Source organism: Ziziphus jujuba, chromosome 9, assembly GCF_031755915.1.
Source record: "Ziziphus jujuba cultivar Dongzao chromosome 9, ASM3175591v1".
Classification (NCBI taxonomy): domain Eukaryota; kingdom Viridiplantae; phylum Streptophyta; class Magnoliopsida; order Rosales; family Rhamnaceae; genus Ziziphus; species Ziziphus jujuba.
The window spans coordinates 17,688,424-17,714,356 of record NC_083387.1 but is presented as its reverse complement, the minus strand read 5'-3'; the positions used below and the strand labels follow the sequence as shown (position 1 = coordinate 17,714,356).

General features: G+C 33.5%; 3 protein-coding genes and 2 long non-coding RNA genes across 8 annotated transcripts; 1 reads left to right on the top strand and 4 right to left on the bottom strand.

Annotated features, from left to right (window-relative positions):
- Nucleotides 1-10: 10 nt before the first annotated feature.
- On the bottom strand, nucleotides 11-2,440 carry LOC132799531 (uncharacterized). 2 transcript variants are annotated; one of them, XR_009634247.1, is made up of 2 exons: nucleotides 2,300-2,440; nucleotides 11-300 (listed from the first exon to the last, which is right to left on the bottom strand). It is a non-coding gene; the product is annotated as an uncharacterized LOC132799531 (long non-coding RNA). The 2 variants fall into 2 exon arrangements; XR_009634246.1 differs by having other exon boundaries at nucleotides 11-605; nucleotides 2,300-2,439.
- LOC112492335 (uncharacterized) lies at nucleotides 2,333-5,097 on the top strand. Its single transcript, XR_003056656.3, has 2 exons — nucleotides 2,333-3,117; nucleotides 4,642-5,097. It is a non-coding gene; the product is annotated as an uncharacterized LOC112492335 (long non-coding RNA).
- Nucleotides 5,098-6,507: 1,410 nt separating this feature from the next.
- Nucleotides 6,508-11,561, bottom strand: LOC107422047 (TPR repeat-containing protein ZIP4-like). Of its 3 annotated transcripts, none has more exons than XM_060820400.1 (6): nucleotides 10,931-11,561; nucleotides 9,209-10,572; nucleotides 8,532-8,721; nucleotides 8,384-8,416; nucleotides 7,598-8,218; nucleotides 6,508-7,396 (listed from the first exon to the last, which is right to left on the bottom strand). In XM_060820400.1, the coding sequence occupies exons 2-6, from the start codon at nucleotides 10,570-10,572 to the stop codon at nucleotides 6,731-6,733; spliced, it is 2,874 nt and encodes a 957-aa protein (XP_060676383.1). In that variant the 5' UTR covers nucleotides 10,931-11,561; the 3' UTR covers nucleotides 6,508-6,730. The 3 variants fall into 3 exon arrangements, with proteins under 3 accessions (XP_060676383.1, XP_060676382.1, XP_060676381.1); XM_060820399.1 differs by having other exon boundaries at nucleotides 11,073-11,560; XM_060820398.1 differs by having other exon boundaries at nucleotides 9,209-11,561.
- Nucleotides 11,562-11,872: 311 nt separating this feature from the next.
- On the bottom strand, nucleotides 11,873-12,967 carry LOC132799409 (uncharacterized). The gene has a single exon (XM_060811214.1). The coding sequence runs from the start codon at nucleotides 12,965-12,967 to the stop codon at nucleotides 11,873-11,875; it is 1,095 nt and encodes a 364-aa protein (XP_060667197.1).
- Nucleotides 12,968-14,330: 1,363 nt separating this feature from the next.
- Nucleotides 14,331-14,945, bottom strand: LOC132799408 (uncharacterized). Its single transcript, XM_060811213.1, has one exon. It carries the CDS (start codon nucleotides 14,943-14,945, stop codon nucleotides 14,331-14,333), a length of 615 nt encoding a protein of 204 aa, XP_060667196.1.
- Between the last annotated feature and the right edge of the window lie 10,988 nt (nucleotides 14,946-25,933).

The following is a 25,933-nucleotide window of genomic DNA, read 5'->3' as shown; positions in this document are numbered from 1 at the left end:
TAATAACATGTATAGAACATTGCATAGTTGTTATATAGCATAATTAAGTGGATAAACTAAATACATATCCAGCTTAAGATTTAAGCTATAACATACCCCTAGCTAGTAAGATTTAGTACATGTAAATTGTTTTTAGTACTAAGATCCTTAGCATATCATGAAATTTCTTTCTGTATGCATATGCTAAAAGTCATGCTGGTGATCCATGAAGATCTTCTACAACATTTTTCCTTGAAGTCACTCACTCCATAGTTCAGTTTGCCATTTCCAACAAGTAAACTAGTTATCATTGTGATCCTTCTGGTAGGTAAGAACATCAAATGGAAGAAAAGTATATCAGAATTAGAATAAATATATCTTGAATTTCAACTAGAAATGTAAAATGATAAATGTTTCTTGCACTTTACTTCATTTAATATGATATATAAGCTGTTCTAACTTCTAATAAGAAAAGAAAATTTGTGATTAAAAAAACAAAACAACTAGAAAAGGGAAAAACCAAATACAAAAAACAAAGGTAAGAATTATTGCTCAAGCCTTGTAATATAAAGTTTTCAGCAATCCCAAGATCCTTGAAAGGGTACTCAAGAGAGACGTTGACAACCCTACAGCAAATAAACAAGAACACTATGGTAAACCTCATGCATGGAATAAGTTTATCTTAAAAGGCTTGGAAGGTTGCGTCTGAAGAAAAAAGTAACAAGGACTTGAGATTTGTAATTATATCATGTATCCTGTAATAAATATTATTCAGTACTACCTCTTACTTTAATATTGAAATTAAATTAAAAAAGCTCAAAGCAAAACAGAGCATGCTATCTTATTGCTAGAGTAAGTCGTATCCGAGATGGTAACCAAACAAAATTGTCCCAAGACAAGCAACACCAACATAAATTGTCTGTTTAGTTTTCAGTAACTATCAGAGGCAGTTCATGACTTCAAACACATGCAAGTTTTTCTTGTTAAAATCTTCTCAAATAGATAGGGAGCAAGAAAATTTATGGTCATTTACATTCATTATCATTTTCTTTTCTTTTTTTTGGTACTCCATTGGTTGTAAATTTAATTTCCATGTATAGAAGAAAACAACCAAAGATTGTTTTAATGCTTTTATTACAATAATAGAGAATTTGTATTTAACTTTAAATTATTGTTTGAGAGACTAAATCCTCTCAAGGCTAGGATATTTTAGGTTCATTAAGTTTGCATAATATTTGAAGTTGGGCATCTTTCCGCAAGGTAACATCCAGCAACATATTAGGACCCATTGATGGTAATGCTTTCGTACTTTTCTTTGTTATACGAACTATAAGATGAACATGCCAAACATTTATGGCAAATAAACAAAACCTCAAGCCCTAGTTTTTATCATTATAAATTCTGAAAACAAACTAGCAAGAATTTTGTCTAGAAAGCTGTGTAAAACTTAATATAAATCATTATCAGCATTGTAACTTTTTAGTTATTATTAATTTAATATAATCACAACATGGTCCACATTAACATTTAGCTGTCTTCCATGATCTAGTCAAGAAACTTTTAGAGCCATAGAAATTATGGGTCAAGGAAAAAGAAATGTCCTTTTAACTTTCCATTTCTAATTTAGAAACCTTCAAATGGTTGAAGCCAGTCTATTCAAATAATCCATAAGAAATTCAAATAAAAGATATATTGCCTAGAGATAAACATCCAAACTCTAAGCACTTTAATTTACAACACAAGAATGATAAATAATTCACTCCATTAGAAATTTTTTTTTTAGTAGTCCAATAAGAAATCTTAAGGAAAATGTTTTACTTGTATGAATAACACACTAAAATGTTTATTACATTATTTCAATGAGGAATCATTTTCCAGAAATTGATTTTGAAAATTCTTTAGTATTTGGTGCATGGAAAATAGAAGAAGGAACAAAAATTTTAAAAATTTAGGATAATGAAACTGGGGATTTTTATTTTATTTTATTTTTTTTGGGGACAAGTTTGAATTAAAAAATACTTCTCTCAACATGTCCCAAATAGCTCCCAAAAAAAAAAAAAACAAAAAAAAAAAGACACTACAGTTTACAAAGTCATACTCCTTTATAAAGTATTTTCCTTGGGAATTATCGGCCTTACCAAATAAGAAAGTGAATAATTCAAGCAAAAACCAGATACTGCCATTATCTTTTGTCTAATTGTGACAAACTATGAATGAAGGAGTAATTTAGAAGTTCCAAAACGTTGAATCTTGATGTGAAATTAATTATTTTTAGAAAAATAAAATAAAATTAATATAAACATATTTCACAGCAACTTACCGTTGAAGTTTGATGGTTTCTACTAATCCTTTAGCATCCATGCACTCAGCCTGATATTTTGAAACAGCCAGATTTGACTTGTCCAGCGACAAAACATACATCACCTGCAAATTCCTAGATAGGCTTTCAGTTCCACGCTTTAATCCCTGCACTTTCATCTTAGATTCGACAAGGAAGAAACCATCTAAACCATGATTATTGACTTCTGTCCCTCCTCCTGAAGAACTCTTTGGTCCTCCCAAGCCGTTTTGCCATTTTTTCTCACTTTCTCTCCCTCTCCTTCTTCGTCATGCTCCGTTTAGGGCTTGATTTTTTCTTTTTGATATTTGAAATGGGTAATTTGGAAATATATGAAAATGAAAAGGTAAAACAAAAAAAATTCAATCAAAATGGGTAGATTTCGTTAACACGTTTCAAATAAAGTTTCAAATAAAGGTATTGGGCTAAATTCCCCTATTCTTTCTTCTTACAAGCCCTAACAAGCAGCCCTCAACTCTCTTTCTCACGGCCCTCAACTCTGGCCGTGGCTGACTGTCATCACCTTCTCACAACCCTCAACTATGGCCGACTATCATCACCTTTGCACAGCCCCTTCACACCTTCACACAGCCCTCAACTCGGCCACCGGTCATCAATTTCGCATAGCCCTCAACTCGGCCGCCGACATCATCTTTGCACAGCCTTCCCTCACAAACAGCTGCTGCCGCTGCCGCACCAAGCTGCATCCTGCCGCCAACAAGCTTCACCGCCACCAAGCAAGGTCCTTACCGACCATCACCTTCACAAACAGCCCTCACAAATAGCCAGCCTTTCAACAGGTAAAATGTTGTCAATTTGGATTTTAATTTCTTGATTTTTTCAGCCAATGAAAAAAACTCAGCTAATGAAAGTTAAAAGAAGAATTTTTTTTATTTTTTGAGTGAAGCATTTGGGAAAATAAAAAGAAAAAAAAAGGATTAAAATGAAAAAAGTGTTGTTGTGCTGATGTGGTTGTTCTTTCGTTGATGTGGGAAAACAGAAAGAAAAAATACTTGTGCTCCTTTTGAAAAGATTAATATGAAAAAAGGATTGCTGATGTGGAAAAAAAAAAAAAAAAAAAAAAAAAAAAAAAAAAAGATTAGAAAACAGGGGTTGTTCTTTTGTTGAAAAACAGAGGGCGACCTGGTGTGGTTGTAATATTTTCTTCTCCATTAACGAAGATGCTCCTTTTGCTGGCTCGTGGATGTATGTTATCAATCTGGTAATTGAACCAGGTTAAAATACTTGTGCTCTTTGTTAGTTCTATCTCCTCTATTTTTCTGGTATGTTTACTGTTTATGTTTTCTGGTATACCTGATGATATGAGCTGTTGGTTTTTGGTCTGAAATATTAGCTAGAAACATTTATTCTTTTCACTGATTATTATGTTGGTTAGCTAGTTGTGTTAACTTATCTGGTTTGCATGCTTCACTAGAAAATTTTTTTGCTTGTAATAATGCTGCTACTTGGTCACGTTTGTGTATACGTGCAAGGTTGTGCATTGAATTTACATTATGCTATTATAAAAATAAAAAATAAAAAAAATTATAAAAAAATTATAAAAAAAAAAAAATCGTCCTCAATCAGTCCTATTTTTAAAGAAACAAAAAAAACTGCAGAAATAGGATGATGAAAATTTCCCATAGAAACAGGAATAGAATTTTAAAAATCGATCCGCCTTAGACTAATACCTACCATAGTTCACTAGACAGCCAGATAGGGAAGAATTAAAGAAGATAAGTTAAGTTAGGAGCATAAGACAAAAATTGAATTATTACAAGTCAAGATGGCAGTTAATAACTATTATTTAAACTCTAAATTGGTAATGATGATAAAAGAAATATAAATGAATAATTACAGTTGTTCTAAAAATGGAATCAACAATTGTATTTTATTATAAAATAAAAGAATATTGATACTAATGCAAGCCAAATTATATATAATTTAATATTTTACATTTTTTAAATTTTTTTAAAGCATTGTGATTCTTTTTGCACTTCTATTTCAGCTCTTTACAGTGCCATATAAGATAAAATGTCAAAAATATCCAAATTTTTTTCCTCTTTCCGTTTCCAAACCCAACTCATTTGCTGCCATCTCCTCTAGTGGGGATGAATGGGGATCTGATAAGCAAGAACATTGAGTTTCAAAATCTCATGGATTTACTGAAGGATATATAATTGTCGACATTCTTCAAAAACTTCTAGTAAAAAGTTTGGTCCAATTCCAATGCTTTTTACCCAATTTCTAGTTTCCCAAATTAATGCTCCTAAAGTGAGTTTTTATAGCATCAGAGTAACTAAAAATATCTCATTTTTCTCTAGCCGATAGGTTGTTGGGTGCTTTAGGGGGTATGGAAAGATCTACAACATGCAGAACCCATTTGATTGGATGGAGCTGATATCATTGCAGGGGAGACCAATTTCGTCGAGAAAAGGGTAGGTGAATATCAAAAACATTCACTTATGTCCAGCATCAATGGGAATGGTGTGAACCACGTGTTAAAGACGGATGAAGATTTTTGAAACTATGGTAAACCAATTTTGTCAATAGTTTTGGCTTTGGAACAACCACAATTGAGTAAATCGTTGGATATTCAAAGCAGTCGACAATAGATATGGATAAAAGAAGAAAGAATAAAATAAATAAAAAATTTTAAATTGGGTATTTTTTGTATTTCAAAATATTGAGACTCTGTAAAATAAATTTGGCAGTGGGACCAGAAATTCCCTTTTATTTTTGTGTAATTTGTATTTTATTATTATTATTATTTTTTTTTACAGATTTATCACATGTTTCGTACATGGAACAAAAAATAAGGTTGCAAATGCAATTTTATATAATTTAAAATACAAAAATTTTCAAGTAAAATATTTATTGAAAAATCAATAAATTGTTTTGACTAATGAAGATTATCATTTTTTAAATAAATTAATAATATTTTAAAGGAATACAAATGTAAATTTTAAAAATATAAAAAAAAATAATATCTAAACATTATAGAGATTCAAAAATAAATAAAGACTTATAACAAAGAAGCAATCAAGTATTCATGAAGGCTAAAATAAAATTTTGAAAGATTATTTTTATAAAATATGTTATTTTATTTATCACTTGTATTTTTTTATATTTTATAAATATGTTATTTATTTTTTAAAAAAAATACTTTTAAAATTTTCTAATATGTATTTTTTATAAAATTTTATTTTTCCAAAAAATGATTTTTTAATTTTTAAATATCTATTGATCTTTATGTTTTCTTGGATAATTATTTTATTTTTTATAAAGTTTAAATATTAATGTTTACGTATGATAAATATTCAAAGTAATAAAAAAAATAAAAATCCTTAAAAACATATAAAGTATTTATATAATCTAAAAAAATAAAAAATTATTAGAATAAAATATATTATTTTGTTTATGACATGTACTTTTTCCATTTATATTTATTATTTAGAAAAAAAAAATACTAATAAGATTTTCTAATATGTATTTTTAATAAAAATTTTACTTTTCCAAAAAATATTTTTAATGCAAAAGCAAATTTTTATTTGTCTTTGTTTATTTATTTTTTTGGGATATCTATTATATGTAAAGATTTTTATTTTTATTTTTGAATAATTACATTTTTAAATTATTTATTTCTTTTACGAATTTCTTTAAAAAGTGATAGTATTATTTACTAATTTTTTTATACTTTAATTAATTTTTTTATTTGAAATTTTTTTATATTTGCATCTTAAGTTGTACAATTTATTTTACTCCATATATCGAGCATGTAATAGGTCTGTTGAACAAGGAGTGGAGTGCGAAGAAAAATAAAATTCGGAATGTGTAATACTAAAAAAATAATTTAGGATGTATAATATGAAATCATATATGTATAATATGAAACCACATATAATATCCTAACATTGATGCCAGCATCCCTAAAATAAAATATTAATTAAGAACATTTTAATCAAATTATAAATTTAATTGTAGCAATAAAGTGGACAATTTTTAAATCAAACCAGTTATTATTATTATTATTATTATTATTATTTTAATGCTTTATAATAATTTTTTATATTTCAAACTCATAACTTTATGAATTTAATTGAAAAACACTTACCGATTAAATTATAGTTAAAAGGGACTGACTGGTTTAGCCAACTTCACTTAACGATGGATGTTTTTAGTATGCTATTTGAAGAAAATTCAAACTCTCGCTGACTGTGTATTTTTATGGCTAATCTCATAGGAGAAAAATGAATTAAAAAAAAAAAAATCCTTATACGATAAGAACGTTTTTTTTTCCCTTTTTTTTTTTTTTTTTTTTTTTTTTTTTTTTTTTTTTTTTTTTTTTCCTTCATTAGCTTCTTCTTTCCTATTAAAAGATACGAATCGCTAATGTCCTGTACATTTATAGATTCATACAGTGAGCTGAGACCTGTTGTCGCCATCATTTTGCACACAAAATTCCTTCCCCAAGCCACCAACAAAATCCTCCATGGATAGCCTGCAAGTCTCCATACTAGGAACTTGCTTAGCAAGTTCCAGACCAGTATTCATCCATTTCTTTCCCACATCAATCTGACCTAACCGCATTGGCAGTGCTGCCCTGTTCCAAGCCGTCGTGGCTAGCCATTTTCCCTCTTCAATGGGATACTCACCGTCCTTCAAACCAACCATTACTCGGTACGCTTGCTTGTACATTGCATGCAATGCTTCATCATCTGTTTCACCCTTGCGTATGCTGGCTATTACAATGAGCTTCCGGACAATGAGAGCCACATTTTGGTAATCCGGGGATGGTGATGAAAGAAGAGCTGAAAGGCACTCATTTAGAGCAAAAGTGGCTATTTCGTAATTTGGCCATGGACCCTGTGAGGCGCGGAGGCCAATCTGAAGGAGGTATCTGGGGTTGCACACCTTTGAACTGGCGAAGCCCTTCACAAGGACTAATTGTGATCCTAAATCGTTGAGCCGTCCTTGTATTTCATAGGCGCAGAAGGTGTATATGAAGAAGAGATCGGGCTCAATGTTGCTAGCTTGATCATCATTAAGCCGAGTTCCTGTTGAGTTTGTCTTCAGTATCTGCATCAGGGCAAGAAATGAACGCCATTTTAAGGTGATCCTCCGTTAAACCATAAGACATAGGCCTATCATTTCGACAGTCAGTTTTAGCTAGACAAAGATGGTTGCAAGTTCTATACGTTACTTAATAATGTGCTGCAAAAGAACCATTCAAGTCACAAAATGCTATATGAATCTAAAAGGCAATTAGTTATTTCTTACCTTCCCTGCTCTATCTAGCAATTCGATAACTTGTTTTACTTCACTGTCAGACAATGCAGCATTTTTCTGATTCTCTGAAGCAATCATGGCAGATACAGTCACTATCAACGACTTGCAAACCATGATACTGTTTTCTTCTACTTCCGAATCAGCCAGAAATCCATAAAATTTGGATGCCAATTTCATGAAATGGGAACATAACTCAAAATTCCTCTCCATCCCAGTTTTTGTCCCTAAGTTCCATGAAGTCACCGCAAACCAATTCCTTTCCCGTCTTCCAACCTCACCTTTCCCAAAGAAGCAATCAGAGCCAACCTCAGATGCACGATTATAAGCCCATTTAACAAACTTGAAAACTTCCAGTTCATTGCCAGGCTCTTGAGTTAGGATTGTAATCAAGGCACGTAGAACTACAACTTCTGGTGTTGGCATGGATTTTCCATTGGCATAAAAGTTAAGGAGACTAGATAGAGCAGCAACAGCAACAGTAAGAGCACGGCAAGCTACAGCTTCATGCGCCGCAAGGGAGAGAAAGTCTAGACTAAAATCAAGGCAAGTTGTCATTGCTTGAATCTGATTAATTGAACTATTCTTGTCGTTCTTCTGCAGATAGATCTTTAACTGCATAATATAGAAAAGCTATAAAGTTGCTCATAACTTATTAAAGAATTTTGTTGCAAAGATCTGAATAAATTGTGGTTTTAGTACTCAGTACAAATACAATAACTAAATATGTTTTACAAGTTAATGGAGAAGACATATTTTTATAATGTTGGGTGAGAGAACCTTCAGGAAGGCAGCAGTAATGTTGGGTTCAAGCTGTAGAGATGAAAACAAGGCATTATTAGAAGGTGAACTTTTTTGTAGATTGCAAGCAAGATATCAGTGATCTTAAATACCAGAATTCCAGCTTCTTGTACGCATTAGAATGTACCTTTTCTGCCTCATTGATGTATTCTTGAGCTTGATCAAGTTGAGAGAGACCAAGGTGGCAGAGACACAAAACTCTGAAGCCCTTGGCTCGGAGTATACTATTCTCTGAATCATATGGAACATAAAGCATTGATTTTTCGAAAATCTCAGCACTTGTTTCATAGTCTTTGGATCGAAAATGATCTGCAGCGCTGTTAATAAAAGATAGTAAATAATCGAAATTTCGTAAAACGAAAGACCTCAACTCACTAGAATTGATCAATGAAATTATAATGAAAGCACAAGATCATAACTACCAAAGTGAATCGCAAGCTGGGCCGACTAGATAGAAAAAAGCCAAATATGACTCGACTATTTCTTTAACTTCTGTTTTTCACTCATTGGGTGGAATTCATACCATGTTTTACCCTGCCCTTGTCAGAAACTCGTCCTCGATTGGAGTTCAAATCGAAACTTATAATACTTAATTGGAATTATGCAAAGAAATTACAAGGCGTTAATTTATTTAAGATATTTATTAATGAGCCCCCAGTCCTTCAACATGCTCATAGGGAAATAAATCTAATAAGCCACTTCAATTGAGCATGGAAGCGACCATTCAAATTCACGTTAGGCAATTCATTACCAAAGCACGATGAATTTCAAAAGACAAATAAGCATAAAGAATTACGAACTTACCAATTCCATAGTAGAGCATGCATAGCCACCCTCTGCTTCCCGGCTGCCTCGCCGGAGAAGAGTGCTACGACCCTCTCATCCGACACGATTTCCGCCACCACTTTGGCCCTCACCCTCGCCCCCTCACCGCCACTTCCACCATCCCCAACCACCTTGTGGGCGACCCTCACGGCGGCGCTGGCACTGATGTGGCACCGCCCCAACAGCCCCAGGAACACCCCCTTCGCCGTCTCTGCTCCGGCCGTCCCAGCTGCCTGAAAGTAAGCCTCTACCGCTGATACCCAAACGCCCTCCGGAATCCCCTTATTTACCACCATGCCCCTTAGCTCCTTCTCCGCCTCCATGAACCTCCCTAACCCCAACCATCCTTTCATGGCCAGCACGGGAAGGCTTGGATGGTGGTGTTCCCCACTGTCACCATCTCTCAACACCTTCACGCACTTGATTACGCTCTCGTACTCACCCATCTGCAGATGAATGGCTGAGACGAACCGAAGCGTCTTTGATCTCAAATCCTTAAGCTCATGCATCTCTTCCCGTGTTCTCGCCGCATGCAATCCTTTCTCGTACAAATCCAGAGCCTCGTTCATCAGTCTCAAAGCTTCGCTCAGGCCACCACTCTCACTCTTGGCCAGCACGCTCTTCCCGAACATCATGTACTGGCTCGCGAGCGCTTTGTAGTGTTCCGCCAAACCGAATAGCAAGGTCCGCGCCCGGTTCAGCAACGTCATCGCAAGATTCTGGTCCGAGATTTCCCATGCGGTTCGAGACCTAGCAATGCTCAAATCCAGCAGCAGTTTTCTCTCCCCGGCATCCGTGATCGTGTTGAGATCGAAATTCGATACCAGATCCGTGGCTTTCTCGAAGCAGGTAGAAGCAAGATCAAAGTTCCGAAGCTCATGCCAGATCAATCCGGTCTTGTGGTAGAACGAGGCGGACTTGATCACCGGAGAAGGAACACCGCTCACTCCGCCGGCGACAGCTAGTAGGTCGGCGGCGATATGGCGGAGCTTGGCATGCTCTTCGGTGGAATCTTTCCTGGAGGATGAAGAGGAGGAGGGATAACGAGAACGGATGGAAGCAGCATTGGAGAGGTCGACGCAGGCGTTCCAGAGGCGATAGCTGAGCTTCCATACGAGGAGCTTGAGGGAGTTCGGGAAGGGAGCGAGTTGGCTAAGCTGATTAAGGTATTTTCTGAGATCATCGGAGATTGTTACCGGTAATGGCTTTCCCGGCGAGAGGTTTTCGGCTTGCTTGATTGAGGACTCGATTTGAGAGACGAGATGAAGATGATGTTGCTGCTGAAATTGAGAGTCATGGTGGCCTTGCCGGTGGTCCGGCGACGATATCTCGGCGATCTTCATCTGTTTCGGAGTAGATAGATTACACAGAGAATAATTTCTGAAATTTTGAAAAGCACATCCAAAAATGTGAATTTGGAGGGAAAAATAAAATACAAAAAATACAAAAAAGCAGCACAGCGCTGAGCTTTGGATACGACGCACTGAATGATGTCGTACAAAATAGGCTCCCAAGTCCATAATGGGCTAGGTGGATTTGGACCGATGTGAGCCCCTTCCAACTTCCCTGCTACGAAATGCTACGAAAAGCAGAAGAAATTCCCCAAATCCTGCAAACTACCCATTTCGCTTCCGCGGAAAAAAATTTCCTCACAAAATCGAGCCCGACACACAAAAAAGGAAAAAGAGAAAAAATTCCTACCCTTTATCCGACCAACGAAAATTTGACCAATTCCGCAAGAAAATGGAGATATTTTCCGAGGAAACAAACGACCCCGATCTGAGTACAAAGCAATAACCAAACAAATATCTAAGCGAGCCGAAAGTAATTGAGAGAGATATACCGAGCAATTGGGTCAGAAATTGAGAATTTCGCCGAGAAAACGATCAATCCATAGCGTTGAGATGGATTGGGTGAATGTGTGGTGTGGCTGCTGGCTACTCCGCAATCCCTACATAGACACAGAGACAGACAGAGAGAGAGAGAGAGAGAGAGAGGAAAGTTGAGACAAGCAAGAGTGTGTGTTCTATCGCAGCCTCCCTTTCCTTTTGCTTTTTGTTGGGCACTCCCTTTTTAACTATTCGCCAGCAATGGGTCATGATGAGTCACGCCTACGCCAGGAAGGCTTTTAAAAGACCATTCTACATTTGGTGCGCCTGTGGGTATTTAGTGAATTTAGAAGTGCTCTCAAAATTGTGCCACATCAGCACTGCGGTGCCGCTTATAATAACATTTATCAAATTTCTTGAAAATACTATTTATACAAAGTTGAGACCGTATCTAACCATTTTTTTTTATTTTTTTGGGGCTGAGAACGGAGTTTCATTAGAAACCAAAAGATGGCAGAAGCAAAAACCTAGTTTCGGGGAGTGTCCTTAAGAGCACTTTTCCGAACTATATAACGGAACCAATTTTGCGGGAGCCAATCTAGGTCAATGGGCCATATATATTTTGGCTCTCAGCCCAGTGGCTAACAAAATGGGCCAAAGCATTAGCTTTCTTAGGGGCCCAACAAAAAGAAACAGAACTGAAATTGTCCAAAAACAAAGAAATGGAATTGAAAAAGGGTTCGGTCGCCCAGTGAAGATTACTAAAGTCGTCATTATGAAGAGCTTTGATCACATTTAACGCATCGAATTCGAACTAAATGTTGCTCCAATTGAAGAATTTCGCCACTTGAATGGCTTTCAAAATAGCTTTTAGCTCTGTGATTTCTAGGACATTCACATTCGATTTAAAAGCTTGGATATGAAGAACATTACCTCTGCTAGTTCTGGCTATCACTGTCAGATGACTACCTGAGGTTCTAATAGTAGCATCTGAATTAAGCTTGATAACACCCTCAGGTGGTTTTCTCCAGCCAGACAGAAAACAATTAATGTCTATTGTCTGGGGATGCTTATCTGAAACATCATGTCTGATGGCATTCTTAAGCTCCTTGAATCTTTTCATCACAACTTCAGGAGCAAGCTCAAAACTCTCCGCTCGGCCACCATGGATGACTTTGTTGTGAATCCACCAGATATGTTCCAGGGTGAGAGCACTAAACATGAAGAAATTTGCCTTGTCCTCCTGATGAACTGGAAGGGAAGCCTCCAGGTTGGAAATGCACTTAAGGAGGGTAAAAATATCATGGTTATCGAAACTCTTCCACCTAATACCCCACGGGCTCACAAACCATAATCTCTTGGCAATTTTGCAGTGGAAGAAGAGATGGAGTTCCGTTTCCACCGCCTGGCAACCGTGAGGACATTCCACATTGTCCAAAGATAAACCTCTAAAAATCAGATTAGAGAATAGAGGAAGCCCTACATTGGTCAGATTCCAAAGGAAAAACTTGGTTCTTTTATGGATCCTGCTTTCCCACAAGAATTTCCACCACTGCTCATTTCTAACCTCACCTTCAACATCCATATTATAAGCCAATTTAACTTTGAAAGATCCAGATTTGATCCCTATCCAGATGATTTTGTCAGCTTGATCATTATTAGCCCAGAAATTTTCCTTTATGCACTTGGCGGACTCATACTCGAAGAGACTCTCCGGCCAATCATGGTTCCACTGATCATTGCTTAATTTTAACGAGCTAACCATTCCTATAGTGGACTCAGAAGTAATTCTTGGTTTCGAAAGGAAGTTCGGGAGATTAGGAACCCAACGGTCCTCCCAAATATTTACAGAATCTCCTCTGCCCACTCTAAAACATAGACCTTTAGCAAGTAAAGGTTTAGTCTTCATGATTCCACTCCAGAACTAGGAACAATCTTTTTTCTTTTTTCAATTCATGAAAGAAGAATGAGGAAAATATTTTGCTTTAAAAGCCTTCACCCAAAGTAAATTATCCTTGGTGGCGAGGTTCCAACCTAATTTGGCGATCAAGGCTCCATTGAAAGACCAGTGCTTTCTAATGCCCAAACCTCCATTAAATTTCGGTTGGCAGGTACGATTCCAAGCGATTGGATAAAAACCTCTAGAATCTCTCTGGTTGTTATTCCATAAGAAATCCCTAGCCATCTTATCTAAGCTCTCACACAACCCTTTAGGGAGAAGGATCGAAGACATGGTATAGACCGGAATCGATGTGGCAACGTGTTTCACTAGAGTCGCTCTACCAGCTTGAGATAACAATTTAGCCTTCCAACCTTTAAACTTGCTTTCCACCTTGTCCTTAAGGTCCTAAAAAACTAGAGACTTATTCCTCTCCACCACCATCGACAAACCTAGATGCTTTGTTCTTTTGTCAAACTCTTTCATTCCCAAACATCTCTTAATCAAGGCTTTTGTCCTTGCGGGAACGTTATGAGAAAAAAATGCAGCTAGATTTATCCTTATTAAAATCCTGGCCAGTCCACTTACAATACAAATGAAGACAGTTTTGGACATTTCTGACCTCCTCCAAATTAGCTCTGCAAAAAATGATCATATCATCCGTGAATAACAAGTGCGAAATAGGAGGGGCAAGACGAACGAGCTTTACACCATTAAATTTCCTATCAAATTCCCAAGAGTGTAGCATCCTAGATAGCAGTTCAATTAAGATGATAAATAAAAAGGGAGATAAAGGATTACCTTGCCGGAGGCCTCTCTCCATAGGAATTTTCCCGAAAACGCTACCATTAAGCAAAAGCTCCATCGAAACAGAGAAAATGCAGTTGCGGACAAGCTTGGCGAATCTGTCCTTAAAACCAAAGAAGATGAGGATCCTGGTCATAACAACTTAGTGAACCCTATCGTATGCCTTCTGCATATCCACTTTAATAACTACAATACCTTTCACTCCTTTTTTCCGCTTCATGGAGTGCAAAATTTCATTAGCTAAGATGGAATTTTCCCCAATCCATCTACCGAGAATAAAGGCCAATTGATTTGGCAAAATAATCTTATTAAGCAGCGGCTTGATCCTGTCAAATAAGATTTTCGAGATAATCTTATACACCATGTTACACAAGCTTATCGGTCTAAGATGTTTGGATTCCGACACACCGATCACTTTTGGAATCAAGACCACAAAGGAGCGGTTGAGGTCTCTTGGTAGCCATCCTGACCTAAGCACATTCTGAACCAAGGTTGTGATATCATTTCCGACAATGCTCCAATATTTTTAGGAGAATACTGCAGACATTCCATCGGGCCCAGGAGATTTAGTAGGATGCATCCCTTTCACCACGTTCCAGATTTCAGCTTCTGAAGGGATGGCTTTTAAAGATCTATTATCTTCATAAGTAATACAACTTTGGATAAACTCTCCCATCCTCTCACTTCTCCTTAAATGGTCTGCCTTAAACAACTTTATGAACTCTTCTACTAGCAGATTTCCCACTTCGCTCCTAGTTGTTTTCCAGGTTCCATTACTATCTCTCAGGGCAGGTATAAAAATTTTCTTCCTATTTGCAACTGTCGAGGCATGGAAGAATTTGGTGTTTCTGTCACCTACATTGATCCACAATTCTCTTGATTTTTGTCGCCACAGAAGCTCTAATCTTTTTCTCCACTCATCTAGTTCCCATTGTAAACTCTGCTCTTCAAGCAAGTTATCATCAGTTGGATTAATTCTTTGTATCCGTTGGAGTTTATCTTTGAGGTCCAAAACTCTAGATTGACAAAAACCAAAAACATTCCTATTCCAGTTTTTAAGGGCTAGAGCGGTGTTAAGGATTTTCTGTCTGACCAATAGTCTTCTGGTCAATGACTCTGTGCCTTTCCAAGCTCCCTCCATATTATGCTGTATAATTATTGGGATTCACATGTCATCTCTATCTAATACTTTATCGGAAACTGTTCATTTTTTTTTAATATTTAGTTTAAAAAGTTAAAACGTAGTTAGCATAGTCAATTGTTATATTATCTATATAGTTTTTTTGAAAAAATATCATTATTAATAATAAATAACAAAATTAAATTTATTTATTAAATAATGCGATAGTAAATTAATAGTTCAAAATTTTCATATGATTTAGATATGTATAAGTAATGGCTAAATGAAATTCAATAATAAACCAACAAAAATTTACACTAATGCAACGCATATCATAATATTTATTAAAAATATTTACCAAATAAAAAGTGTTAATATAGGTTTTTTTTGTTTTTGTTTTTTTAACTTGACAAGTGTTAATATAGGGTTAGTTAACATATTTGTGTGTGTATATCCATAAAAAATGTCACATAATTTATTATGTCATATGATAAACAAATTATATAAATATTTTATAAGCAAGTTTTTTTTAGAAAAACATTTAGCATTATCTATAGTAAATAAATTTGATAAACATTTTTTAAAATATTTTATATACAAGTTAGATGTCGAAAATCTATAATTTTTAGTTTTAGCTAAAATGATTGTATTTTTTTTTTTTAGCCAATAATTATTTATATTCTAAAGTTTGAAACTGAATTCTAATGAGCAAAGAGTTGCATCTAAATATAACTGTACATATAAATTGTCAAACTCTCATCTAACTACTGTAATTGACATTTCTATATTCCCATAAATTCAACGTACACACACACACACACACACACACACACACACACACACACACACACACACACACATATATATATATTACTTAAAATAAATTCAACATATATATGCAAAAGAAAAAATATGACATTGCATTAAACGTCAAATTCAGGGTAGGTGTGGGCCTTAGTTCAAGTAGTTGGTTTTTTCCCCCTTTTTTTGCACCCCCCCCCCCCCCCAAAAAAAAAAAAAAAGGAAAGAAAAAACTGAACTAAATCCCCAAAAAAAAAAAAAAAAAAAGAATCAAACAAAACTGAATTGACCTATCTTCGATAATTTTTGAATAATTATTTTTTAAAGAAATATTATTATTTTTTAATGATTTGAATTTGATTATTAATACATTTGACAAAAATAATTTAGAAGCATAAAATTATACTAAAATTATAATTAATTACAATAAAATATTAAAAATTATATATAATATTAATGATTGGATCATTTCAGTTAAAAATTGGTCAAATCGAATCGAATCAATTACAAATCAAATATTAAATCAAACCAAATCAATTCAATTTGGTCTGTTCATACCAGTTTATGCTTATCTCTAACTCATGAGGCACTTTTAGGTGGATTGTGAAAATACAAAGATAGATTTGCAAAATTCATAAAATAGAAGAGTTAGTGTAATTTTTAAAAATACAAAGGTGAGTTTGCAAAATAATTTGGATGCCAAAGTGTATAACTTTTTCAAAATTTAACGATAGGTTCTTTTCAACCAAAATAATAAAAAAAAAAAAAAACCGAACGATATGTTCTTTGGATCTAGGGCTTATAAGGGACCAGCTTCTAAAATAACCAAATCGTTTATTTAATAAGGCTGTTATGTATTTTTTGAGAGTGATTTTTTAGATCTTTGAAAGTGCTGCAAAGAAGATAAAATTATTCGATAGTGTTTGGCTAAAAAAAATATAGTAGTGATTTTTAATAATTTGGCTTTAGAGAAACCACTTAATTGGCTTTAAAAGAATAGATAGACGACAAGCAATAGGAAGAAAGCTATTATCGTTTAAAGCTGTTAGACTGATTCTTTAAGAATAACTGAGTTTGATCCTGTAAAGCCATTGATTACATATATTAATCACATCAAATGCATATAATCAATATATAATTTAACAACTCTAAATGATCAAGTTCACTCATTTTTAAATTGAAAAGTTAAAAATATTCTTATTTAAACTTCTATAACAAATAAATATAATCTGACATTTGTAAATAATTAATTTTATTTATTCTCAAATTAAAAAGTTGAAAACATCCTCACTTAAATTTCGTTATATATATATATATTTGGATTAAATTTCAAAAATACTGTATGAATGCGTATGTATGCAATAAATTATGTATAAAAGTTAGGATCGTGATTATGGATGTGGGTGTAGTGTATGAAAGCATATGCATAGAATAAATAATGTATGGTCATATACAGGGGTGTGTGTGTGTGAGGCTGAGGGGTGTGTGTGTGTGTGTGTGTGTGTGTGTGTGTAATGTGTATAGAGGTGTGTGCGTGTAAGGTGTGGGGGGCATAAATATATATATAATGTATATGTACTTACACACTATAGAAGGTGGAAACTGAGCAATGATGAATAGTAATATGAAATGTGTTTGTAATATGGAGGGCGAATGCCATATAATTAGAGTAAAAAAGAAAATGTGGGAGATATATGAACATATATTAATGAATAGTAGTCTTAAAAGAATCTTTTGTTTGAGCATGACCTAGTACACGTAGGAAAATATGTCTACGGGGCTTTATGTATTTATTATCTTCGTATAAGAAGGGATATGCAATTCCTAAGGATTCATCATCCTATTAGGCTTTGGTGTAAGATATAAGAATGTTAAATGAATTGGATCGAAATGGATTATTTTAAATCTTGTTCATTCAGTTTTAAATTAGGTGCAATTCTATTTTTTAGAATGAAGAAGTAAGAAGCTGGCTTAAAGGCAAAAAAGAAACATGCATTATTCCGTGAGTTTTATTTTTTTTTATTTTTCTTTTATTATTATTTTTTTGTTAAATGCATAATTACATGAGTTGTAATATGTAAGAGAAGACTAATTCATGTTGATACATGTATCCGACTGGGTTAAAATATAAGGCGTGCCTGTGAGTGGATGCGATGTTTTGGGCTTAAATCCAGAAATGTTTTTTTTTTGTTTTTTTTTTTAATAAGGTAAATCCAGAAATGTTTGTTTAATACCTATGTCGTTTATCCACATTGTGGACTTCAGAACCCCCAAATGGGCTTACTTCATTTACCCAAAAAAAAAAAAAGTAACGGGCTAAGTCCTACATGTGGTAAATGGGATAGAGCTCTTACTTTAGGGGAATTTGGCCCAATACCCTCATAGGACCGAGTTTCATGAATTTTACCTCCTCAATTCATTTCTTTTTTGATCTATCCCTCCAATTTTTTAAAATCCCAAAATACCTTTATATGTTTTTTTCTTTCCTTTCTTCGACTTTTCTCCTCCATCTCTTTATCTATAACCAGACCTTAGGAGCCCTCTGTTTCCTTTCATGAATCGGCCGGATTGTAAGCGTGGAGACTGCGCGTTTTGAAGGAGATGGTGAAGAGGCGACTCAGAGAGAAAACTGCAGGATTTTAGAGAGCCCTAGTATAGGTTTTTAAATTTGTGGTATAGGTTTTAATTTAGATTTTCAATTTTTCAATTTATTATATATTCATCCAATCTCTGATTTGAGAAAATTCAAGGGGCTAAAAATGCAAGCGTACATACTCAAATCCTTCTTTCTTAGTTGTCTTGATAAAATGCTTAGCCAAAAATGCGGTTTTCAAAACCTAAAAACACTTTCTTTAACTCATGCTTAGATGGTTTGGTTGTGTTAAATTCAACATTTTATAGTCTCATTTGGATGGAACGGACTGAATTCTAATTTTTAAAAATGGATATGGATCTTTTTTGAAATTTCACATAAAATGCAATGTGGAAAGGATCATGAACCTTCCTTTAATTATACCGTGTAGAACTAAGAGGAACCATTTTAAGTCTAGTTTAGAAAATAGACGATGGATTATTAGGATTTTGAATAACGGGCTAATTATCCAGTCCAAAAACCAGTGGCAACTTGGCGACGTTTACTTTCTTAAGACAGATCTACCCAGTCCAATACTATGATTTGGACTGAATTACCCACACTTAGATCTGGATTTGGAAACTTGATTTCATTTTTGTTTGTGCTTTACAAAAATTTAGCCCCAACGAGTCCCATAGTCGTCGGCCTGGCCCGTATCAAGGTCAATTACTATTTTTTTTTTCTTTTTTGTTTTTTTAAAAAAAAGGTCAATTACTGTTAGTCTAAAAGCGGAATATCAAAACTAGAAAGGTAGCAGTGGTCACCTCACCTCTTCCATAATATAAGAGTCCTGGGTTGAATGCATTTCAATGACCAAAATGGTTGCATGTAAAGCACATCTTTTAACCACACATATATATTTTTATTATTATTTAATTTTTTTTAAAAAAAAAGACAATAAATAAGTTAATAATTTGTATTTTTTATGAATATAATAATTATTATTGTTAACTTAGAGAAGTTCAGGATGCATATTCTTATGTCTTTGATGTGAATCAGGAGGTAAAATTCTTACTTGTTCTGTTATTATAATTATTGAACATTCACATTTGTGTTTGATACTCCTTTATTATGACAATATATTTTTTATAGTCAGTTTTTTATTAGATATGTTAATGGTATGGTTATCGTTTGTTTTTTTAATTATTTTAAGGCTATAGATTAAATGAATTTGATAAAATATTAAAATTTTATGAGAATACAGTAAAGTTTATTTGAACTTACTTAAACTCTAAAAATATTTTTACATCTTAATCTTTAAATAATTACAAATTAATAAATGAGATCTGATAAAAAAAACTATTAAATTGTTTTGATATAAGAATTGTTATATTTTTTTTAACTTTTTGTATCTAAAATTATTACCAAAGGATTAATCCCTTCACAATTTTTTGTTTTTTATTTTATTGTCATTGAGTTACTAGAACCTGGGACCATTCATAGAATTTATTCCAATTGGAAATTTCTTATGACTACCTAAAGCTTTTTACTAATGTTGGCTTTAAAACACCAAACACCAATAGAGACCAATGATAATGTACAGGTTAGTCAAGGAGATGCCACAACTACAAGGCTAATCTATGAAGAAAGTGCATTGCACCAACATTACTTTTAAAATTCTAGAGATTAAAAGCACCAAAAAACATAATTATCAAATATTTATTCTCTAATTGCTTCCCTTTTAATTGAATGAGACGCTTTAAAATAATAATGCTTCATATCAATATTTATGTTCAGAGGCATAGAGACCCATCATTGGAAAAGTAGTGTACGTAAACACCACCTTTTATATATCACTTCTAATTAATTTTCTTTCAAATTAATGTGGACCCTATCCCATTACAAAGAATAGTAGTAGTTTCTTGTCAACGAATTAAAAAATCAGAGAGAATGAAAAATTGCTTTTTTAAAATAAACGAGGGAATGAAAATTAAAAATGTTGAAAACATATTGATTTTAGACTTTTAACCATTTAAGGGGCTGCAACCTATGAATAAGACATGTGTCTCTTTTCAGGATTTGAATTCTTCCCTTTTTTATTAAGAAAATTAAATGTTCAAGCAACTTGCATTATTATAGTAAAGAAGTAAAGGTCCATTTCAATTAGGAACATATAGTTCAGTTTCATATAGGTAGAAAGTTCCCAAAATGATGAAATCTTGTTGGTACTTCAGGAATATTGGAGCCAAAAGTATTAAATCTCATTACTAAAAGCATTAGCCATAAAAATATAAATATACAATAGTTTTCACATCTGAATATCCAAATTTTAGTAAAATATTTTTACCAAGAAAAAATTTAATAAAATCTGAATTCACATGCAATTTCTCGATCCACTATTCTCTCTCCATCAAGAGGTTGGCTATCTGGCTTATGCCCAGTGACCTAATGGCTCAAAATTTTCTTCTTTGTTTTTTTTTTTTTTTTTTGGGTTAGAGTTTGTTATGGCTAAATATGTTTAGATACAACTTATTGCATTGCTAAAATAATTATTTTAGCTAAATTTAATTAGGCTAGAAATTTACTTTGTTGCTAAAAAAAAAAAAGGAAAAAAAGGCTTTTTTTTATGTTGTTATAGGTAATTGATATGTCAAACTGTGGAAATTTTTATTGAATTTTCAAAATTATTTGTCAAACATGGTGAATTTTCTTCAATTTTTAACAAAAATTTAAATATTTCACATCAACAATTTTAAAATTTTCATGGAAAATATATATATATATATATATCAATTGGCTACAAGATCTTCCTAGGATTTCAACTTTTTTTTTTCTTTTTTGATAAATCTTCCTATGATTTCAACACAACTACCACTCAAAACTCCCACTGAAATAACTTATCACAAAGCCAAAATTATTCTTTACTAGTATATTTATCAACAACATATAATCTCCGCAAATTACCAAAAAAAAAAAAAAAACATATAATCTCCACACAATCCATACGAGAAAAAAAATAAAATATATATCTATATATATATATACACAAAAAATCTTTACAAATTTAAAACAAATAAAGAAGAAAGAAAAAAAAAAAAGAAAAAAGAAAAATCAGCATGTAAATAGCTTTCGGCTAATTCCCGTCAGCTTGGGATTTTTGATATGGTGGGCCCTTAAGGAATCATGTGTTTTCATGTGTACAAGGGCTAGACAGTCTAGGTAGTGACAAGTGGACAGAACAAAAATAAAAATAAAAATAATAATTTTAAAAAAAATTTAAAAAAAAAAAAAAAAAAGGGTCCGAGGCGCATTAAGTTGGAGCGTGGTTGGTGAAGTGAGGGGCAGAGGCCACCCACCACAGTCGCTCTAAAACTCTAAGACAGTAACTCCCAGTGTTTATGTGACCAACCACTATGCCACCACTCAAGGCCCCACACCCTATATTTAGACTTCTTATTCACCCCTAAACTTTCAAGAATCAGACTAATGGGTCCCCCCGATTCCCATTCACATTCTGTTGGGACTTCTTCCGTTCCCCTCACTTTCAATTGGAAGTCCTTCAAAGAGTTACAAAGAAAAAGAAGAAAAACCCAATTGGCTCAAATGATGTGGATTTTGTTTTATTGCTCTTTCCTCTGTGAAATTTGCATTTTTTTTTTTTATTATAGGTGTAAAATAGTAACAAAATATGTGTAAGGGACTGGAATTTTCTTCAATTTTTAACAAAAATTTAAATATTTCACATCAACAATTTTAAAATTTTCATGGAAAATATATATATATATATATCAATTGGCTACAAGATCTTCCTAGGATTTCAACTTTTTTTTTTCTTTTTTGATAAATCTTCCTATGATTTCAACACAACTACCACTCAAAACTCCCACTGAAATAACTTATCACAAAGCCAAAATTATTCTTTACTAGTATATTTATCAACAACATATAATCTCCGCAAATTACCCCAAAAAAAAAAAAAAACATATAATCTCCACACAATCCATACGAGAAAAAAAAAATATATATATACATATATACACAAAAAATCTTTACAAATTTAAAACAAATAAAGAAGAAAGAAAAAAAAAAGAAAAAAGAAAAATCAGCATGTAAATAGCTTTCGGCTAATTCCCGTCAGCTTGGGATTTTTGATATGGTGGGCCCTTAATGAATCATGTGTTTTCTTATGTACAAGGGCTAGACAGTCTAGGTAGTGACAAGTGGACAGAACAAAAATAAAAATAAAAATAATAATTTAAAAAAAAATTTAAAAAAAAAAAAAAAAAAAAAGGGTCCGAGGCGCATTAAGTTGGAGCGTGGTTGGTGAAGTGAGGGGCAGAGGCCACCACAGTCGCTCTAAAACTCTAGGACATTAACTCCCAGGGGCGTGGTTGGTGTCTGGAAAACTAGCAAAAGAAACTGCTTTGATTGATCAACTCATTAGCCCTTTTGAATTGAGTAAAATTTCCATCCCAAAAAAAAAAAAAAAAAAAGAAAAAGGAAAAATTTGAGTCTTTTTAATAGCTCAAAGCAAGAAAGCAGAAAGCTTTTTCATTCATCAATGGCCTACATCAATGGCCCACACCGCTGGGCTCATCATCAGCTATCCGCCAAGAAGAATATTTTAGCCACCAAGTTATGATTGCTTGCCCGTTTCAGCTGTTCGAAAACTTGGGTGTTGGACTCGTCGGCCACTCGGTCCTGTATTTCACCAACGGCTTCGTCAATACCCCGGCCGCTACCGTTACTAGGGTCGTCGGCAGCGGCTTCCAGGCGTTCAAAATGAACGCCGCCAGGTTGCCTGCTGATGCGGGAAGATTTGCCGTCTTTTGCAGCTTGACGACGGCGTTCGATAGCTACATTGCATGGGATCGCAGAGTCGATAATGAGTAGAACTTCGTCGGCGCCGCAGGAGCTGCCGCTGGGCTCGTACAGTGGCGTGGTGGTCTTCGATCATCACTGGGTTCAGCTCTCTCTGTTGCTGCTGTGGCTGCCCTGTTTCAGACTTTTGGGGTAAAAGATTAATTCTACCTAATTTTTATCAGGCTTTTTTATCATATATATATATATATAGATAATATGTTTATTTCCTTCCGGTTGCTATATATAATATGTTTATTTGGAGTTGCCTTTTCTAAAAACTTATGGATTCTGATTCTGTTGGATCAAACATTGTGTTCCTTGTGGGTTTTATATTAATATTTAAATTCTTGTATTTATATTCTTTTTTTTTTAATCTTATTTAATAGTCTATTAGCTAGGATTATTCCATTTATTTAAGTGAAAATAAAGGCGAAAATAAACATTGTGGTCCTTTATTTGATCCATTTTAATAAAAAAAAATGAAAATAAAATTGAAATTTAAGCGATTCAGATTTGTGGCTTTACACTGGGTCCGAACTCATTCCAATCCAAGCTGTGAGGAAAAATTGATTGATTTTCGATTTTTATTTAATTTAAATTTTTTTGTTAGTATTATTATTTTTAATTAAAATTAATGGTATTTAATATGCATATCCTTACAAATTTTAATTACGTTGAGTGAGAAAGTGGGGAGAAAAACAAAGATAGCAAAAGGAAAATTGATACCTGCTGCTCTAAAGAGAGTTTTATTTATTTTTATTATATTGTTAATTTTGTTTATTTATTTATTTTTTGTTACACCTGCTATTCAAAGAGAACAAACATAGAAAAAGCCTAACACAAACAAACCGGCAACACGTGTAGGGTTGAAATTTGTAGGATGCGAGACGCAGCCCAAAAAAAAAAAAAAAGGAAAAAAATTGTAGGATATGAGGAAACCAAACTCTCCTGTCGGCAGGCATGAATCATACTTGTAAAAATACATAGACATTCTTTTCTTTGGAAGCCAAAAAATTAAGACATTGTTTTTATTTTAATTATTAGATTATTATTATTATTATGTTTTTTTTACTTGTCCTTTGTTTTCTAGTTGTTGCGCATATCCTCTTTATGCTTATCCTCTAGTTCTACTGCTAGGGAAGTCTCCGAGTCTCACAGTGGGGTTTTATTTAATTAATCAATAAATTTATCAAAAATAAAAATAAAAAACCAGGTAGATCTACTGAGAAATTAAATATCATTAATTTTAATTAAAAATAATAATACTAACAAAAAAATTTAAATTAAATAAAAATCGAAAATTAATCAATTTTTCCTCACAGTTTGGATTGGAATGAGCTCGGACCCAGTGTAAAGCCACAGATATGAATCGCTTAAATTTCAATTTTATTTTCACTTTTTTTTTTATTAAAATGGATCAAATAAAGGACCACAATGTTTATTTTCGCCTTTATTTTCACTTAAATAAAAGGAATAATCCTAGCTAATAGACTATTAAATAAGATTAAAAAAAAGAAGAAGATAAATACAAGAGTTTAAATATTAATATAAAACCCACAAGGAACACAATGTTTGATCCAACAGAATCAGAATCCATAAATTTTTACAAAAGGCAACTCCAAATAAACATATTATATATGAAATCCATAAGTTTTTAGAAAAGACAACTCCAAATAAATATATTATATATAGCAAGCGGAAGGAAATAAACATATTATATATATATATATATATATGATAAAAAAGCCTGATAGAAATTAGGTAGAATTACTCTTTTATCCCAAAAGTCTGAAAAAGGGCGGCCACAGCAGCAACAGAGAGAGCTGAGCCCAGTGATGATCGGAGACCACCACGCCACTGTACGAGCCCAGCGGCAGCTCCCGCGGCGCCGACGAAGTTCCACTCATCGTCGACTCCGCGAGCCCGTGCATGTAGCTATCGAATGCTGTCGTCAAGCCGTAAAAATTGGCAAATCTTCCCGCATCCGCAGGCAACCTGGCGGCGTTCATTTTGAACACCTGGAAGCCGCCGCCGACGACCCTAGTAGCGGTAGCGGCTGGGGTATTGACGAAGCTATCGGCGAAGTACAGGGCCGAGTGGCCGGCGACCCCAACACCCAAGTCTTCGAACAGCTGAAACGAGTATTTGTGCTGTCCAATTTGTTTTTCATTTGATGGCCCACCAACTGTCTTGTTCGCCGCCATGGTCGTTGTCTGTTTTTCATTTGATGGCCCATCAACTATCTTGTTCGCCGCCATATTTTCTAGGATTTTGTGTCTTGTATTTTCCAATTGTAGCTCTCTCTCTCTCTCTCTCTCTTTCTCTCTCTCTCTCTCTCTCTCTCATTTTGTTTTTGTAGCACATGTCCATTTTCAATTATTATTAGGGAAAATTTTATTGATCCCTCTGGTTTAACAAAACCACATTTACCTCTGTAAAATTATTTAATTCATCATTAACATCCCTAGATATTAACATTGATTAACAAATTTTATATTTTAATTTATTTAAATTACAAAAAGTCTATTTTACCTTTATATAGATTTAAATTAACATTAATTCAATACTTCATCATTTTATCATTGTATCACAATCTTGTTTTTGGTAAATTGTATTACAATCTTTTTGCTAATGTATATCACAAATTATGATATATATTATCTTATATATGTATATATATATTAAAAAAAATTATTCTAACAGTTTTGAAAATTTTAATATTTATATTTATTTTATTAATTATGAACATGAAATGAAATATCACGTATGAAAT

What these genes read in the sequence shown, in the direction of transcription:
- LOC107422047 (XM_060820398.1), bottom strand. Translation starts at nt 10,749, where the DNA reads ATGGACTTGGGAGCCTATTTTGTACGACATCATTCAGTGCGTCGTATC. An exon ending in CATGCTCTACTATGGAATTG is followed by an intron (nt 8,722 to 9,208) that starts GTAAGTTCGTAA and finishes TTTTATTAACAG; the next exon opens with CGCTGCAGATCATTTTCGAT. An exon ending in TGCTAGATAGAGCAGGGAAG is followed by an intron (nt 7,397 to 7,597) that starts GTAAGAAATAAC and finishes GCCCTGATGCAG; the next exon opens with ATACTGAAGACAAACTCAAC.
- LOC132799409 (XM_060811214.1), bottom strand. Translation starts at nt 12,967, where the DNA reads ATGAAGACTAAACCTTTACTTGCTAAAGGTCTATGTTTTAGAGTGGGC.
- LOC132799408 (XM_060811213.1), bottom strand. Translation starts at nt 14,945, where the DNA reads ATGGAGGGAGCTTGGAAAGGCACAGAGTCATTGACCAGAAGACTATTG.